The 18,675-nt window shown below is 32.8% G+C and overlaps 3 protein-coding genes across 3 annotated transcripts; 2 read left to right on the top strand and 1 right to left on the bottom strand.

The window, feature by feature from the left end:
* Positions 1–252: 252 nt before the first annotated feature.
* Positions 253–3,810, top strand: LOC140970971 (THO complex subunit 4D-like). Its single transcript, XM_073432991.1, has 7 exons — positions 253–429; positions 1,156–1,381; positions 2,240–2,383; positions 2,468–2,536; positions 2,845–3,029; positions 3,270–3,329; positions 3,432–3,810. The coding sequence occupies exons 2-7, from the start codon at positions 1,172–1,174 to the stop codon at positions 3,610–3,612; spliced, it is 849 nt and encodes a 282-aa protein (XP_073289092.1). The 5' UTR covers positions 253–429; positions 1,156–1,171; the 3' UTR covers positions 3,613–3,810.
* A 1,224-nt stretch (positions 3,811–5,034) lies between these two features.
* On the bottom strand, positions 5,035–7,813 carry LOC140970970 (glucan endo-1,3-beta-glucosidase 2-like). Its single transcript, XM_073432990.1, has 3 exons — positions 7,446–7,813; positions 5,482–6,735; positions 5,035–5,403 (listed from the first exon to the last, which is right to left on the bottom strand). The coding sequence occupies exons 1-3, from the start codon at positions 7,501–7,503 to the stop codon at positions 5,228–5,230; spliced, it is 1,488 nt and encodes a 495-aa protein (XP_073289091.1). The 5' UTR covers positions 7,504–7,813; the 3' UTR covers positions 5,035–5,227.
* A 4,787-nt stretch (positions 7,814–12,600) lies between these two features.
* Positions 12,601–14,278, top strand: LOC140970969 (transcription factor MYB17-like). Its single transcript, XM_073432989.1, has 3 exons — positions 12,601–12,885; positions 13,017–13,146; positions 13,670–14,278. The coding sequence occupies exons 1-3, from the start codon at positions 12,753–12,755 to the stop codon at positions 14,184–14,186; spliced, it is 780 nt and encodes a 259-aa protein (XP_073289090.1). The 5' UTR covers positions 12,601–12,752; the 3' UTR covers positions 14,187–14,278.
* Positions 14,279–18,675: the final 4,397 nt, after the last annotated feature.

Below are 18,675 nucleotides of genomic sequence, written 5' to 3'. Positions count from 1 at the left end.
AAAATGGACATAATTACGACGACATCAATTAATTAAAGTTAGTTATTAATAATATCTCAAATTTAATTAATTTTAATAATTTCAAAAGAAAACTTGAAATTACTAATTTGGTTTTAAATTTTATAAAATTTATTTTCGAATTATACAGCCGTTATAAAATAAATAATAAAATCCGGATTTCGGGTCGGGTAATATATAGATTCGATTCAATTCCTCGCAAACCCAATATATATAAACGGGCTATGGCCTTCATTAATATTTTACATCAAGAAACCCTAGACTTTTTCTATCGCAACTCTCCTCAAGCCGCAGCTCTTGAATCTTCTCCTTCTTTTCAGTTTCCAACTAATATTTCATCATTATTTCGATTTATTTTCGATCCGCGGAATATCCGTTATTCGCCGTCGTCGCTGTTCGGGATTGATTCTGGTTGGTTTTTATTATTAACTGCACGTATCTCGATGTCTATGTTAGATTTTTCTCGTTTTTCATATGTACGAATATGATGATGCGATTGTGAAGTATGGATTTTCTGCTGAATTTTTTTGATAATCGTGGGAATATTTGTTTTTTTAGGCTTTTTTGAGATCTCGTTTGCATACATCAAGAATCAAGATCCGTTTTTTTTTCGAAGTTTGACCTTGTACACGTTTTGTTCTTTGATCTGATTTTCCGTATCTTGTTCAATGCATTGGTGGATGCTAATTAGATTTTCAGCTACATCTCTATATCTTCGTTATTCACGATAGAAGTGCAAGTGGCAAGTTTGCGTTTCTTGTCTGGTTTATCTTATCGATCCCTGTTAAAATGTGTTTTAGATTTATGGTTCTTTTTGGTATCACGGATGATTGAGATGGAGAATTGTAATATCTTGTGGAACACACTTGGTCTTTGTTGCACATGAACCTACATTCGGCCTTCATAGTTACATGGCAATATCATGTTCTAATAGTGGGCCTTTATGTATCCATGAATTGATTTGCATTTTCTATTTTGAAAGTAATAGCTGATTTTTATTTTATCGCGGATCATGCTGTAACTTTGATGTGAATTTCTGTTTTTTGCCATCTGCTTTAATCTCTGAAATTGCAATTGGATTCCCCACTTTTTTACTACTTGAACTTATTATTAGTTTGGATGGTGATCTTGTTACAGGAATTTGCAGTATTTGATGTCAATGGCCTCCTTGGATATGTCTTTGGACGATATGATAAAAAACCGTAGAAGTAGCGTGCGAAACCGAGGACAAGGCAGGTCTCGAGGTGCACGATGGGGACAAGGGCCAGGAGGGTCATCATCCAGGGGTGGGAGAGCATATGGGCCCCCTCGCAGAGGTCCACTTGGACTTAATGCTCGACCGTCGGCTCAAACGATAGCCAAGGCAAGATTAAATTGTGGATGTCTTATGTTGTGGATGTCTTATGCATTACATAGACAAATCTGCTACGCCCTTAGTGCGTTACATGAAGATGTTTTGCTTTAGAAATCAAAATCTGAAAGATTTGCGCACTTCGTCATTTGGGGGAAGGCACCATTTTGAGTCAGGAAAAATGTTATGTTGTAGCAAGAGTTCCTGAGTTTTGTGACGGTTTTTCTGTTCTTGAGGAGGTCTTTCTCTATATCTGATGAGCAATTTGCGATGGAGCTATATGTCAAAAGTGGAAGATTTGGTAGCCCCTTAAGGGAAGAATGACACTTTGCTCATTATATAGAGGAGCTTCATTATCTTTATGCTAAGAGCTTTTGCCATTAACATCCATTAAGAACTGAAAGCGTGAAACCGCTTTTCCATATTTATCGATAATAACTATTAACCGGGGTCTCTCTAGTTTGTCGTTACCGATTGTCATTTGGGGAGTTAATGATGGATTGTTTTGATGTATGAAGAATGATATTATGATCTATATCATCCGTACATGCTGGAGTTACTTGGGGAATGATACTTTCAGTCATATCTCAGTTCATGGTGTTTTGCAAAGGTGGCTTCCTTCGCTGAACTTCAGAACTGGAGCTCCACGTCTTGCATGGCACTAATTGGCATGCGTGGATTTATCTCAACTACCATGTAGACTTAATTGCATTCCTTGCTTTCAATGGATTAGATTCTCTTTTTAGAGCATTTTCATTGTGACTTTGTTGCGGAAATTTCCTGATGTTTCAATAAAAGATTCTCAAACTAATTTTTCTGGTCTAATTCTGACACATTTCGCAATCTCGATAATTGGTTTGCTTGCATCAGACCTTCCGCAGAACCAAGAATTTACCATGGCAGAATGGTCTTCTTGAGGATAGTCTTAAAGCTGCTGGGTTATCAGGATTAGTAAATGGTACAAAGTTGTATGTTTCCAACTTGGATACTGGAGTGACTATGGAAGATATAAGGGTACCAATTTTGAGCCATGGCTTTTGCTATTTTACGTCTTTGCAATATTTTTCTATATTTTCTGAAGATGGGCATGGGGAACAGGATCTATTTTCTGATATTGGAGAGCTGATGCGTTATTCAATTCACTATGACAAAAATGGACGCTCAAGTGTAAGTTGAAGCTTTATATGATGCGTAATAAATATTTTATTCTCTTCAACATATTGAGTGCTGGTCTCATATTAAATGGAAACTTTATTGTTTTTTGGTTTATATGTTGTTGCCCTGTGTAGGAGTGTTACTCTGCATATTCTGACTAGCTTGCAGATTTTTCTTTTGATTTTGATCTTTCTTACCTAGCTTTGAATGTAAAGGAATGTAACTAACTAAAAGCATGCTCTCTGTTATGCTGTACTTGCCATGATTGGTTGCTTTAATTTAGCTTTTATCTCTTAATAATTTCCTTGTCTATCAAACAGGGTTCTGCTGAAGTGATTTTTGTCCGAAGGAGTGATGCATTTCAAGCTCTTAAGCGATATAACAATGTCCAATTGGATGGGAAGCCCATGAAGGTTGAGATAATTGGTGCTGACTCTGATATTCCCATTTCTGCTCGTGTGAACGTTTTTGGAGGAGCTAATGGAAAAAGGACGGTCGTAATGGGGTATGCAGCTTTAGATTTTAAGCTTGGTTATTTGAAGTAGCATTGGCTTCTTTGCTATGTCTTCTTTGTTAGTAATCTATTAGGTAATGTTTTTATGTTGAAACAGCCCAATTAAGAGGGTTATCAACTGCGTTGTGTATATAGTTGTGCGTGCCAGTTGGCTATAACTTTAAGAAAGGTTGTTTCCATCATATTTTGTGATTGATTAATCATTTCAACCGCATCTTCACTAATACACAGGTCTGGAACTGGTCGTTTTGGCGGTGGCTCTAGGGTGGACAAGGATTACCGTGGTCCCATGTAAGTTGGCCCCTTAACCATCCTTTTGGATTATGTCAGTGATTTGTGTTACATCAGCTGGTTACTAGTTGCACCTGTAACTTCTTATTATTATGTTAACAGTCATAGGGGTCGTGGTGGTTCAAATATTGGTCGTGGAGGTGGACGTGGTGGTGGAGTAGGTCGCGGTCGAGGTAGAGGTCGAGGTCGTGGTGTAGCTCACGGGAGAAAGGTTGTGGAGAAATCTGCCGTTGATCTTGACAAGGAGCTGGAAAACTATCACTCTGAAGCTATGCAGAGTTGATGGTTTACTTGAAAGCTGTTTCTGAACGGGGACTTGATTGATAACTATGTATTAGATAGATCTTTAGCTGTACAAATCTGAGGTTTCATGTTGTGCTGGGTTTGGTTTGGCTCTATGTCTGATTGTGCATTTTCGAATCGGATGATATTTACCATCGTCCCCGCAAGTCATTTTATGTTTAATTTGCGTTGTGACTGATATGTGCTTGTCATTTTCAATTTAGAAGTTTGCAGCTCATTTAAGTAAACGTTGGGTGGCACGCTTTAAACAATTATATGATAATTTTTTTTACATCTTTTTATTTAAAAATAGCCTTGTTGGGTTTTAAATTTGAGCCAAAAAAATTTAATTGACTTTTGCAATCTATTTCCAAATCTAGAATCTCCTGTACCTTAATTTTTTTGTCAATGAAACCTTTGCTCAAATAATCATATTATTAATCGTTTAAAGAAAAGCAGAGATATGTATCTTTTTTAGACTGTAATCTTGTTTATACAAATGTACGTGCATATTAATGATACCAGGGGATGGTTATGTAACAATAAATATAGGATACACTGAAGAAGAGGGTTTTAATATAATGGAAAGGATTTTATCGAAAAACTCTGATCTACTATACTCTAAGCATTGACCATTTTATAAAAGGGAAGCTGAGTTTAGCAATCCATCACAAAACTATTACAAATATTATAGGACTGAGAACAATAAAATACAATTACAGTATTCTATAAAAATGACAAATCATTACGATCAAACTTTAAATTTTACAAACTTAAATGGATTTAATATGAAATAATTAACTGTGAAAACATTTTTAATTTTTATTATATTAAATACTTTACTTAGATTAAGCAAGACATTAAAAATATTAAGAATAAGTACAAAATAACAAATGGCGTGAAATAAAACTTTTGGTAATTATTTGGTCAAGTGCTCTTACAAACTGCACCTCCAATATATATTTTTATGAAGAATTCGACCCCTACAAAAACATCAATAACAAAAAGTGAAAAAATTATGTGACAACACATCAACACAGGAACACCAATGTTTTGGAGAATTTTCAAACAAATATTGCTTGTTTCCGATTACATGAGTCAAATTATTCCTCTGACCAAGCTCATTGTCTCCAACTAAAATTATCAATCAAGAACCACCTGACATTTTCCAAGACAATAGAGCTCGGCAAATTTCAACCAATTTCATTCTTTTTATCAGGACAGATGCATTTTGGCTTCTGCAGTATTCGTGCATATTTGAATATTGTGATTTCAGCGCCGGAAATATTATAGAAAACTGGCTCTTCAAGTGGGCAGCAAAAAGGAATTTTGCGTGAAAATGTAATATTTTACAAAGAAACAATTTTTACTATGCTCTCAGATAAGAGGCCAATGTTCTTCCACATGCAGATTAAAACTGACATCCATCGAACCCCTCAAAGATTTTAATCAAAACAAGAATTTCACCACAAACATTGGAAGAGCTTAACAAAGTTCATTGAAAAGAATAGCAATTGGTGAAGTTCCTCCAATACTGATCGATCGCCCCTAAAATCCTCTGAGAGGATCAAAAGAACCGTAACCTGCCCCCCAATAAATTCTACATCTTTTTCTTTTTACAAAAGAACCAAAACCCAACCAAATATCGCAACTACAATACAGTTAAATGACTGCGAGTTCCGGTATAGGAACTTGGCTGGAGAATCGGAACTCTTCGAATCCATAGCTGGTATGGTGCTGTTCAGCAGTGTGCCGTTCGTATCACTTCCACGGAATATGCACAAACCGTGACCTGCAAAAGATCGATAAAACGTGTAAAACAAATCAAACGACTGCAGTCATTTATCGAGAAAATACTTTATTTATTTACTTGGATTTGTGGTCGTAATGGCAGCCACCCCATTAAAATCACAGCTTGAAGATGTCTTTCCCATTCGATGATAATAGGAATCGAATGCATATGTTGCATGGGCAAACACATTATCTGGATCGTAGCATGCTTGCCCCTGCAGTATCGAAGAACAGTCGACTTTCCCAGGTCCGCAAGCCCAATCCAGAGCAGCTTGCACCATTTTTTCGTCCGCGCCATCTTTTGCTGTGCAATATGTCTGGTTTGTTGTGTCATTTGCCAACACGGATCCTGAGCCAATCAAGTGCAACACATACACGGGAACCCCATTTGCATCAAACAATCCCCAGTTTTTCTCAGAGAGAGGCCCCGGTTTCATATCCTCATTGTATAGCTCGTATATGTAAGTGCTGACTCCGATCCCAGGATATTTTGGAGTTCCTGTTTTGTTCAGTATGTGTCGTATCACATTACTGTTGTATGTATTGGCATTATCTAAAGTGGCATCAGGCTCATTCGCATCCCCTTTCGAGGGCCAGCCTGTTTCGGTAACCATAACGGGAAGATTTGTGATGTTAAGAGAAGCCATTGCAAAATACGCGGCATCAACCATAGCATCAAACACATTAGTATAATGAAGAAGTGTATTTGCATCTACGGCTTCTTTGTTACTCGGAAGAGGCTTGAACAGAGCATAATCTAATGGGATTACACCGTTTGATTGCATGTAGTCAAAGTAAGGGTAAATGTTGAGCATAAAATACGAGCTTGTTGATTGAAGAAAATCAAGGACAGGAAACAAAACCGGATTCCATGAACGATTAAAGAACGCTTGGGATGGAGGGAAAGAGTCAAGAATGAGGGAAGACGCAAGTGGTGTGGAAACTTTGATCTGTCTATCAAGATTTGAAGCCACAAGGGCGGAATGGATGAATCTGAGAGCTTTAACAAGAACAGGAGCAACATTTGGCAGGGACGTAAAAACCTCAGAACCAACACTGATTGTTGTAATGTTGGTGGCAGGATAGTGTGCAACCACGTTCTGAGATACCCAATTTGCAGCAGTCGAATTAGATTGACCAAGGCCTAGAAGCTGGTCGTTTGGCACAGAGATAGCAACTCGGATACCTGTGTTAGCAAGTGCAAGAAGCAATCCTCGATCTGCATTGTACAGCCTGACGTGGCGGATTTGCTGAGCTTTGAGGAGTGCAACTACTTGAGTCGGGTGTGGCATGTCCGATAGCTCTGTCCCAATGTTCACTCCAACGAATGCATCTGCATGATAGAAGTCAAATTAAGCCGCCAATTTATTTGGAATATAGCTGTTATGAATAATATGATATAGCATTATTTAATTAGTTCAACAATTAGACCAGAGATTGGATGGTGGGAAGCAAAAATATTCCACTGTAATACGAAGCCTATCAAATGGTTACAATTTCCTGCTAGAGTCTGGACAAATGACTTTTCTGTAAGATAAAGCAAAAAATAAAGGGCATATAAATGAGCTGGAAACCATGAATTCATCCTTTTGTTCTTTCATTTTATGGTCTTATGTTGTCTTCTACTCATCAGGGAAAAAAGAGGCAATAACACAGAACATATGCTAAATAATAGATTTTGGCTTCAATGGGGGCCTGCATTAGATGATGATGTAATTGCTAAACACTTGCTTGCCGATCAAACTCAACATAATGATCTCAGCTCACCCATAAAGTAGCAAAAATTTTACGAATACACTCCATAACACAACACGAACATCAAGAATACAAGAAACTTTTCATTTCTTTGTTCATCTTAAACACGTCCTCTCTCAAACTTTAGCATACCATACTTAAATCTGAAACAATGTCACTAAATCTCATTGCTATGTATGTAAACAAGAACACTGTTTTCTTGTGCAAGAGCATGTTGTTCTTAGGAAGAATCCAACTTTAAAATAAACAAAAGCTTATAACATAAAGAATAAAGAAACGATTTTTTACCTTCATCAGCAGAAACAGCTGACACTATCAGTAGCAAAATAAACAGCACTAATTCCATGTTGTTAGATTCTTCTAAAGTAACTGCCAATGCACAAAACCAAGAAACTTCAATGGAGAAGAAACGAAGGAGAGGCTGGAGTAATGGTTAGTGGAAAGGGTCGACTCTATTTGCATTTAAGAGAGAAAGTAAAACAGGTCAAGCACCAATCGCCAAAAGTTCTTTGCAGATGATCCAACGGCTAAGGAATCGTCAGTATTCTGTCCTTTCCTCTGTTCCTTTTCTCTTTCATTTTCTTGGCGTTCTTTGGGAGGAATTACCTTTTGCATTCACAGATTCCAATAATTTTTTATATACTAGAAATCACGCAACAGATATTGAGAACATTATTTATGTTTGAAATGAATAACTGTGCTTTTCTTGGTAGCCGTTAGAGAGTACAATTTTTGAGATGTGTGGATTAATGAGAGAAAGACAGAAGATTAATGTATATAGGATAGGCCCATAATGTTACAACATTTGACACGATCGCTGAGGTTGTCGGAGAAATGCAGCCTGTTTTCAACGGTCAAAATCTTCATATTTCTTTTCTTATTATTTTCTCAGTTTTTATTCTGTTTCTGAAAGTTCAAATCTTCAAAAAAAAATTAAAGGTCGTGTATCGTGTATTGTTTTCATTTCTACAACATGGGAAATTGTTTTAGATGATGAATTTTCCAAGATTGAAACGCATGTTGGTATTATTTGATTCATATTTTTTTTAATGGAATAAATTTGAACTGTTTATGAGAAATCATTAACAACAGTTGAATTATATAAAATATATTTTTTTAGAAAAAACAACTAGACTAATTTAAATATTTTTTAAAAATTACATTCAAATTCGCTCCAAATCCTAACATTGCCAAGTATTTTAGCTATTGGGTGGAGCCCATTATGAAACTAGTTATCCAAATACTTACAAGATTTTAATTTAAAAAATATCAAATTACTTATCATTTACACCAATATATTAAACGTGAGGCCCTTAGTGATTCTAAAAAAATATTTTTTTAATAAAATTATTCTCATCAAAATGACAAGAAAGAAATTGGATCCAAGCTCAAACTGAGGGAAAGGGTGGGCTTGAATGGTATAGAAATACAAATAACAAAGCCCAAGATATGTAAAAGAATCGGCCCGTTTCTAGTACCAACCAAGCCTACGATCTTGGGCCAAAACAACCCACAAAGGGTTTATATTTCTTTTTTACATTTATGGATCAAATTATAAAACCAGAATTTGGAAAATACAAAACTATGTTGCTAAGTCATCATAGAAAACATGATAAAGATGTTTGATTAAAATTTAATTAAAAAAGTATATAATATCATTATTTTTATTCAGTTGTGACTTATCTTGATTAGACATTAAATGTGAAATTAATTAAACAAAACGGATGCCTTAAATTAAAAAAAAAATATTTCAAAAAATGAAAGCATGTATATAACATAAATGCAATCAATACTTGGTACTAATATATATCACTATGAATATATAGCATACTAGAAATTCAAAAACGCAAATCAACGACATAAAATGTTGGAAACATATATTATTTAATTTTATATTCGATATGTAATTTTTTTTTTTTTTTAGAATAATCGATATTCAAATTAAAACCTGGTGTATGTATAAACTGAAACCGGATGCAGTTTCGGTCAGGAAAGTGCACCAGAGTTGCTGACGCGAGCAAGACATCAGAAACTGGCTTGCTCAGGTCATCATGCACATTAGGAGACACAAGAATTTGTTTGCTGAAGGCATCTCATGATATGTCGAGAACTTTTGAGTGACCGACCATGTAAATAAATATGATTGATTAAACTTTTATCAAAACTTAATCGACAAAGTTCTTTCGATGATGACTTGTTTTTTCCATAAAAATAAATTAACGAGGGAACAATAATATATTATAAGTATCAGAAATTTATAATTTTATATGTTTTATCATCTCCAATAAATAAGTATCACTTTAGTGATGGACATAGAGATGAACACGATTGGTGATCAACATATCAATATATATATATATATATATATATACACACACGCACACACACATACGCGCACACACACTTGGACCAATTCAATATATATGTAAGTATTTACTTCATGTGATCGATGTCTGAGAAAAATATCTTTGAATTGGTCCAAATGTGATGTTGCATAAAAGTAAAGTAGTCATTTAATCCTTGAAAAGAAGAGATTCGCCAAATCATATAGAGAATGCATGCTTGAGAAGGTCGAGGGTTCACATAACCAATTCGAAAATATAGCGATTTATTTAGATATTTTATAAAATATATTTCGGAATGTAATACAATATAAAATACAAGACAAAAACTTGTGTGAGACAGATCTCTTATTTGGGTCATCCATAAAAAAATATTATTTTTTTATGCTAATAGTATTATTTTTTATTGTAAATATTGGTAAGATTGACCCGTCTCACATAAAAAGATTCGCGAAACCGTCTCACAAAAGACCTACTTAAAATACAAATAATGGCGGGGCCAAAAGGTAATTGTCATTATGAAAAAAGGGTTTCGTTTGCTTGCCAAGCCATTCCTCTTCATCCACCTCACTATCCCACTAAACGTTTCCTTTTCCAACCAAATCATGCATTCGAAAATTCACTACTTTGGACAATCATAACTCTATCTTCCCTTTCCCTTGTAACGATTATAAATTTTAATTTATATTTCGACAGTGTGTAATAAATATTACATACTATATTATATAAAAAAAACCGTATTTAATTTTCAATCATTTTGACCGTGTAATAATTATTTCAGGGTTTTATTTATTGAAATTTATTATACTTTGTGTAACTAATGTATAAATCATCTATTATTTTATTGTTAAAATGAAATTATAATCTGAAAATGCAACATAAATGTTTTACTGAAATTTCCTTTCCTAATTTTGGGAAAGGTTATAGGTAATTAAATTCTTTTTTTTTTTTGAAGGAAGGTAATTAAATTCTAAGTTTTACGTTTTCGGTCAATTTGATTATTTGATGGCGGAGATGGAGATAGATTTCACACAGGATTTATCAATGATAAAATGATTGGATCCCATCCCTCCTTTGACCTTTTCAACAGTTGTTCTTTCAGAAAACGCGTATTGATTTATTCGGTGGCTATAATTTATTATGGATTTCATTTTCCACTTTAAATTTTTATGATTTGGGATCCACCTGGAAATTCTAAAATGGAGTTTTATAACTAAATCACAGCAAAGTAATGATTATTTTTTTTAAATACATCGCTTTCAATATTTATATATGATGCTTAGCTTATACCCTAATTCTTCACTTGAAAATCAAAGATATGTCCGTTGGTTGCATCATAATTATTTTTCCAATAAAATGACGCATACTTGTTGAATTGGAAGAGTCCATCTGTTTTTATTTAATAAATGCGAGTATCACTTAATTTGTTCTTTTCCCCAATAATATCTCCCACGTAGTTTTTTAATAAATAAAAAAAGAAAAGAAAAATATTTTTATCTCAAAAAATATTTTAGTCAGCACGTACGTTCTGTGTTGCGTATGACGTTGACATTTTAAAAAATAAATAAATAGTAAACAAAAGAGAAATCCCTGCCATTATGGTGATGTTTACCTTTGACTTTAATGAATGCATTCACAGTATTTTCAGAGTAATTCCTGTTGACTTTGAACCTTCTCTTGTTTCTATACAATATGAACTCATTATAATATGTATGCATGACTTCATCAATAGCTTGCATTGCATTTAAAATTTTATATTGTGAATGGATTTTCTCGATCCTACATTATCTACAGTGTTTTTCTCATATATTTTCATTAAAAAAAATGTGAGAAATGAGAATCCACACTATCTGATGATATTGGGATTATAAAGTAATCCCGTAATTAGTGTTTAAATATTTTATTAAATGAAAATAGCATAATTATCTGGAATTTAAAGTATTATTTAATGTGGAAAATGAGCTGGAGAGAATAAAGTATTTTAATGAGTCGAAATTACAATATTATTTATAAATGTGTTCCCTTCGAAATGTATATTAATTTTTTTATGTCAAATTGGTGTGTTTGCAAGATACATTGAAATCTGAGCAAGAATGAGTTATTTTAAGTTGGTGTATATCTGCTTATTTATTCGGAGTGTATTTATTATGTATTTGTGTGTGTATATATTGCTTGAAATTCAAGGAAGGAGAAATTAAGAGCGGTTGAGGTGGCACTTTCTGAGGTTGACATACACACACGTGGGATTTTGCAGTATTCTTACTAATTATTACACGTTTGGATTTTTGAAATCCCAGCCAATTTAAATTTATATGTTTTTAAAATTTTTATCAATTTTTATTCGTATATATGGTTTTTAAAAAAATTCCTTTTTAACGAATGTATATAATATATTATCCTCTTTTAAGTTAGGGCCACGTGATACATAAAACTTGGGTTAGATGGAGCTTATTTTTTCGACTTTTTGAAGCCCGATAAAGTAAATATAATCGTAAATTTTAATATTTATACTAATAACTAAAGTTAAAATCTCTGGCCTAACTAACTTTAAGTATATTATGTTTCAAAAAAAAAAAACTTTAGGTATATTAATGAAACTTTTTATATAGCGTTTAACTGTCCATATTTCATATAATACATTTATCTTTCATTTATATTTTTCTCTCCTGACATTGCAACTTAAAAATTTGATAACTTTTATTAAAAAAAAATCAATTTTCTCTCAATTTTTCTATGGACTACACTCATCGTGCGTGTCACGACTCGTTACTGATAAATTAACGATGCATGTGAATTATTTGTTTCAATCTAAACAATTATACCTTAAGAGGAGCGTGTTAGAAAAATGAATCAATACAGTTCATGAACCAACAATTTTAATTGATCCGAACAAATTATATTTGTTCCAAGAAAATTCAATACAATCAAATAAAACCCCTAAAAAAAAAAAGAAAAACGTAATTGGTTTTTAATTAGTGGAAGGCACACCAAATCACTCTCCTTTGGGTCTGTGACAGTGCCACGTGGAGTAATTAAGCTGGTTGTAATTAGTATATATAAGTAGGCAGGCAGACAGGTTGGAGTAGTATATATTGTACACCCAAACCCACCCAGCTTATCTAATTCTCTTGCTTCAAATATATTTCTCTGCATTATATTGGAAGTAATCTCAGTACTACATCCTTTAATAAGTGTATATATATTCAAAAATTTAATCTGAAAAATTAAAATATATTCTATATAGAGAGAGTAGATGGGAAGGCAACCATGCTGCGATAAAGTAGGATTAAAGAAAGGGCCCTGGACTGGTGAAGAAGACCAAAAATTGATCAGTTTCATACTCACCAATGGCCAGTGCTGCTGGAGGGCTGTCCCAAAACTCGCAGGTGCATGTATATTGAGTTTTGTTTTGTTTGCGTTATTACAGTTATAGCTTTATCTGAGGGGGCGATGGGCTACTCACTTTCGCCCACGATCAGTTCGAATTCGAGTTATGAATTTGTTTGATGATTAGCAGGATTGCTACGGTGCGGGAAGAGTTGCAGATTGAGATGGACGAATTATCTTAGGCCGGACTTGAAAAGGGGGCTTCTTTCAGAATATGAAGAGAAGATGGTTATTGATCTTCATGCCAAGCTTGGAAACAGGTATTTTTTCAATATTCCTACTAAATACACAGGTAATAAAATTCAATTTCTTGTTTTTTCTTTGTGTTATAAAGACAGACAGAGCCATCAAAAAGGTTTAAAACCCATTCTCACTCCCCCCCGAAGTTAATTTTTCTCATTCGTTTTTTTTGCCATATTGGGCTGCCATTCACATGCAGTGTCTGACCACAAATATGCTGCTTTTTCCCCTTCATTTTGCTTTAAAGAATCATTCCAATATATTATCCGATACCAATATTTAAATGTAGAGATTTTAACTTTTAAAATTTCAATCATCAAACTAGCCGACCACAGTTTTGTGCGTGATTATTTTATCACATATTTAAAAAATAATATAAAGTTTCAACTATTTTTTTTTCAACGATAACGGATGACAACTAGTTCAACCCTTTCTTGGCTTGCCATGCACACACAAATATTATATATCTAGCAAATTAAAATTTTACCTTTTCTTGCACTAACATATTTTTTACTTATTATTATTTATTATTTACTGAAACAGATGGTCCAAGATTGCATCTCATCTCCCTGGACGAACTGATAACGAAATAAAGAATCACTGGAACACCCATATTAAGAAAAAACTCAAGAAAATGGGAGTAGACCCTCTTACCCACCAGCCCCTCCCACCGCCCGCCGCCGCACAACAGACGAGCCAAGAACCACCTCCACCAGATCATCGTAAAATCGACGACACACCGCCACACAAGGCGGCCATTGAAAAAACCACATTGCCGTACGGCGTGGAAGACAACTCCATGAAGGGATTCATCAATAGTACTGATTTCTGCACTGATGAAATCCCCGTGGTTCAACCTAACGAGATTATAGTCCCTTGCGATGAAAACTTATACTCCACGCCGATGTCATCATCGTCTTCTTCTTCATCCAGCTTGGCAGAACAGCTTCTGTTTTCGGATTATTACAGTGAAATATTACTGAACGATAGCATATGGGAAGACGAGTACAGGAGTTTGGAATTGTTTGTTGATAACGATAGTTTCTTGTTAAATTACTAGTGGGGAAATCAATCCTTTGTAATTTAATGTAAATTGGTTTAACATTTTCATTTCTGTAATAACTTTACAGTACAGGATCAATTTAGTTCCTTATGTAATTGATGTATTCCATCCAATTACTAAAAAAAATTATTTCTCCTCGTACGCTCGCCGAAAGACGAGTATTAATTGATTAATAAATACTCGATATTATTTACTTTTTAACTATTAATCTGTTGTAATAATAAATGTCTCAAATTCGTAGTGGTTATTAATTAGTATTATTCTAATATTTTTGACATATACTAATTAAATAACATACTAATAATATTTAACAAGCAGAAAATTGAAATATCTGCTCATACACCCCACTAAAGTCGCTGTGATTTTTTTATTTTCCCAGCGAAGAGACTTTTGATAAGTATGCATTCCTAGAATTTAAAAATATACTTTTTAATATAATTTTTTATATTCGACCCGGAATACGACATATTGCTCGTCATATTGTGGCCCTTGGTCTTCGCGATGAATATTTTATATAAACTAGCCATGTTTTCATGGGCTCATACTTTAATCAAATTGGAAACCTTGCTTGCTTTCAGTGTTTTTGTTTATATTGATAGAATTATCCTTCTATATAGTTTTAAAAAAATATCTGACATTGAAAAAAAATTATTTGATGTTGTCCAAATTTAATTGAAGTAAAATTAGTTTCAATTTTTATCCAAATTTAAGAAGAAGCTAGAAAGTTTGTTCCAGTGTCGTAAGAGCTCATATCTCACCGCAAATAAAATAGTTCTTTAATCAACCGTAGAAATATACTCTCAACCAGGGACGGAGCGGGATTTAAAAATCTTTGGGGCTAGCTCTGTCCAAGGTCAGACGCTAATATGTGTGAGTATTTGATTAAATCGAACTTTCTAAAATCGAGTTAACCGAATTTTTTTTCGACAAAACAAGACAAACCGAACACACCAAACCGAAAAAATCGGTTACTTTGGTCGATAGCCAAATTAACTGAATTTTTTGTTATATTTTTTTAAAAAAATAAAATTTTAATTAAAAACGTAATATAAAAATTGAATTAAATAATTTCAAATTTTATTTATTTAAAATAAACATGTTTAAGTTTAGTTCTATTTTCCAATAAAATTTCATTAGAAATTTATAATATTTATATCATAATAAACTTTATTAGAAAATGTAATAATATATTATTTTTTTTAATAAAAGTTCTGATTGTTCTGTTAACCATTTTATATTAAATCCCGAAATCAAACCGAACTAACTGATGTTTTAAAAAACTAAACCCGAAATTCCAAATAATCGAACCGAATTTTCAAGTTAATAAAAAAAAATTGTAAAATGTGGTTCCGCCCTTGCTCTCAACCATCAAAGCTATCTTTAGTTCCATTACAAGAACTACATAGTCCTGCCTCATTTCAAATTCTTCAGATTTTTTACAAGGCTTCTGAACTTGATCTATAGCCAAATAAATAAACATGTTTCACTGTTTATACATATGCATAATGTCTGCCATGATAACTATTATATATATGTAATATTTTAAAATACTTATAAATTTGATATTCTATTATTTACAAAGTCACGCTCAGAATGGTTTGATTTTCAAAATCTATTTATGATAAATTAAACTTTATCTTGACTTCCAAAAAAAAACATGAAAATTGGCTAGTGCCTGGAGTTGACGTTGAAACTTCACCTTTCATTTTTTTGTTTCTTTACTATTGTCTGTACTCTTTTGCCTAAAAAAATCAAAGAAATGTCGAACGCGGAGAGAGTATATGTCACGATTACTCATTTAGCCGAAATATAAGAATGTCGATCGTAACATATGCCATTTTTTGTCAAACATCTCATAATGGTTTTTGGCTTTAAGTTTTGAGTAGTCAATCCACTCATAATATATACAAGAAAGAAACATCTGACTTCAACCGCACTTCCTCCATAGAATTTTAATTCTTAGACATCATTCATTATACATGGACATTTGTCATTTTTCAAATAAGTTGTGTACTTAATTATATCCATGCACGTCTAATCTATCTATCTATATCTTCGTATTATTAAAAGTGTGGATAATGAGAAAAGTTTTTCGAAAAAAATGTGTAAAAGACGACAAATTGTTAATTAGAACACACGTCGATTGCAATCCTGATCGAAAAAAGGTTTATGCCATGAGTTTGTGAACAAGGCATGAGCGCTGGCTCAAAATTAAAACATGTAATTTCAAATATTGTTTATAAAAAACAAAGTTAATATTTTTACAACAACAGTTGACGATGTTTTCAAAGTCTTCGCCTTAGATTCAACCTTTGCATTTCATGTGGTCTTCATATTAAATATATAAGTATTTATTTGCTTAAGTTGTCAAATTAATTAAATGATCTTTTCCTCTCAAATACCTTTCGATGGAAATAATAAAACATAAAATACAAATTCTGAGTGTGATATTATTCTGAAATGTGAATGACAATTAATAAACAAAATAAATGATATATTACTTAATTATGTGTTGACTACAAAATTGAGGTGCCCACTTAAGTCAAAGTATTTATGGAAAAATAGTACAAGATTTGAAACGTTAAACATCATCATATCATAATTATAATTATAAAATGTATTTCAAATGTTTTTGTTCAACGGGTTGAGTTTAACCTATCTAAGATATAATTTATCCTTACATATGAAATTCATTAAATAAATATCATTGAATGCAATCTTAGGGTAAAACATTCTTTTTGTTCCACGGGAAATGAAATGCTACTTTTAGAATACTATCTCGTTGCATATAAGAATGAACATTTATCAATACATATAATGTCCATTGATTTTTTGATAGACCTCACATATATTATTAAATACCAACCATTAGATGCATGACAGAGGTAGTGTCTTAAAGATAACTTGAAACTTCTCATGTTCCACGTACTTTAATAACAAGAACATGAAAAACCTTCCTCCAAAGTAATATATTCACAGTACACATTTTTATTCTCAATTTTCTTAAAATATAATTTTGTCTTAAAAACACACACATCTATTATGTTATTTACTCTATTAAAGCCTTTTGTTTTACGTTTTAGCTTTTGCAAAATCTGGTACCTGAGCCTGTATTCTCTTCTCCAAGGCTTCCAGATCCAATTCGATGGGCTTAAAATTTGGATTGGTTTTTATGAATAGGATTAAGTTTGGAAGATTTGGTATTATACCCAAAATATCCTTTGGAATTTTTTTTTAAAAAAAAGAAAAGTAATAGAATACTCTTCAAGCCCTAATGTAAAACATATAATATGGCCATTGTTGTCTATGATTAAAGGTTTGTTAAATCCTGCAAAATTTAAATTCGCTGATTCGTTTAAAAAATTCTCATTTAAAGCCTATTTATATTAATAAGAATCAATTGAGAATAATATTTTATTTTTAAATTCAGGTTTATGCAATAATGAAGATGACATATACTAAGGAATTTTTTTTGTTTTGATTTTTGAATTTGGATATATATTTTGTAAACATATTTTTATTATTATATTAAAACATGTAATGTACGACTACTATAGCCAAAAATCAAAAGTGAATTTCCTATAAATTATTATTATTATTATCTAGCAAAGGAAATGAATAATAAATATATAAAAATATTTTTATTATTGTCAAGCCAAGTAAAGGGAATTTTAGGAATAATATATGAATGTTTAAAATAAGGATTCTTAGTCCTTAAGTTGTAGGTGAGTTTAATAATCTACCTTTAATACAACTTAGTACTTTTATGTGCATGATAAAATGAGCTTAGTAAAAATTGAACCAAACATAGGCTTCAGCTCAAAACCATCTCTTTATCCTACCTATGCGATGTTTGTGCCAGTGTCTATACTTGATCGATCAATTTATCAATCCGAATAACTGGACTTTAAAAAAAAAACACAGAAAGATATTCCCATTACATGGGCTGCTCTTGTTTCTGTTAGTCCGCATCGAAAAGAATAGCTGAACGTTTTCAGGAAATTCAACAGGGGACAACCATGTATCAAGTGACGAAATTTAGGATCATTTTTATCACCAAGTGTCCAAGTTTCTAAATTATGTCTAATTCTACCCATAAACAGTCAGACACGGTAAATTACTTGGTGATATTGTTTGTTTGATATCGTGTAGGACGCGATAATTAGACTCGACTAAGATTTATGTGATCTAACCCCCAACGTGTGTCACGATCATTCTTTGTCTAGTCGTTAGATATATTTTTTTCATTCTTTTATGTTGAGAAATTTATCAGTATTAAATCGACAAATTTTTAAATTACTGCTGAGTGTGAGTATATACTGTACTTGCAAGAGGACCTTCAGTGCAGAAGTATGATGGGGTGTGGCAGGACATAAAATTGTCAATAAAGCAGCTGCAGGCTGGGCTGAGCTTTCTTGAATGTTCTAGCAAATTGGCAATCGGTATACCAATAGCCATTCATTTCCAAACTATAACCAGCTTTAAC

The sequence above is a fragment of the Primulina huaijiensis genome, chromosome 2, assembly GCF_012295235.1.
Source record: "Primulina huaijiensis isolate GDHJ02 chromosome 2, ASM1229523v2, whole genome shotgun sequence".
In the NCBI taxonomy this organism is placed as follows: domain Eukaryota; kingdom Viridiplantae; phylum Streptophyta; class Magnoliopsida; order Lamiales; family Gesneriaceae; genus Primulina; species Primulina huaijiensis.
The sequence above is the reverse complement of the archived record's forward strand: the minus strand, read 5'-3'. Positions and strand labels throughout refer to the sequence as shown.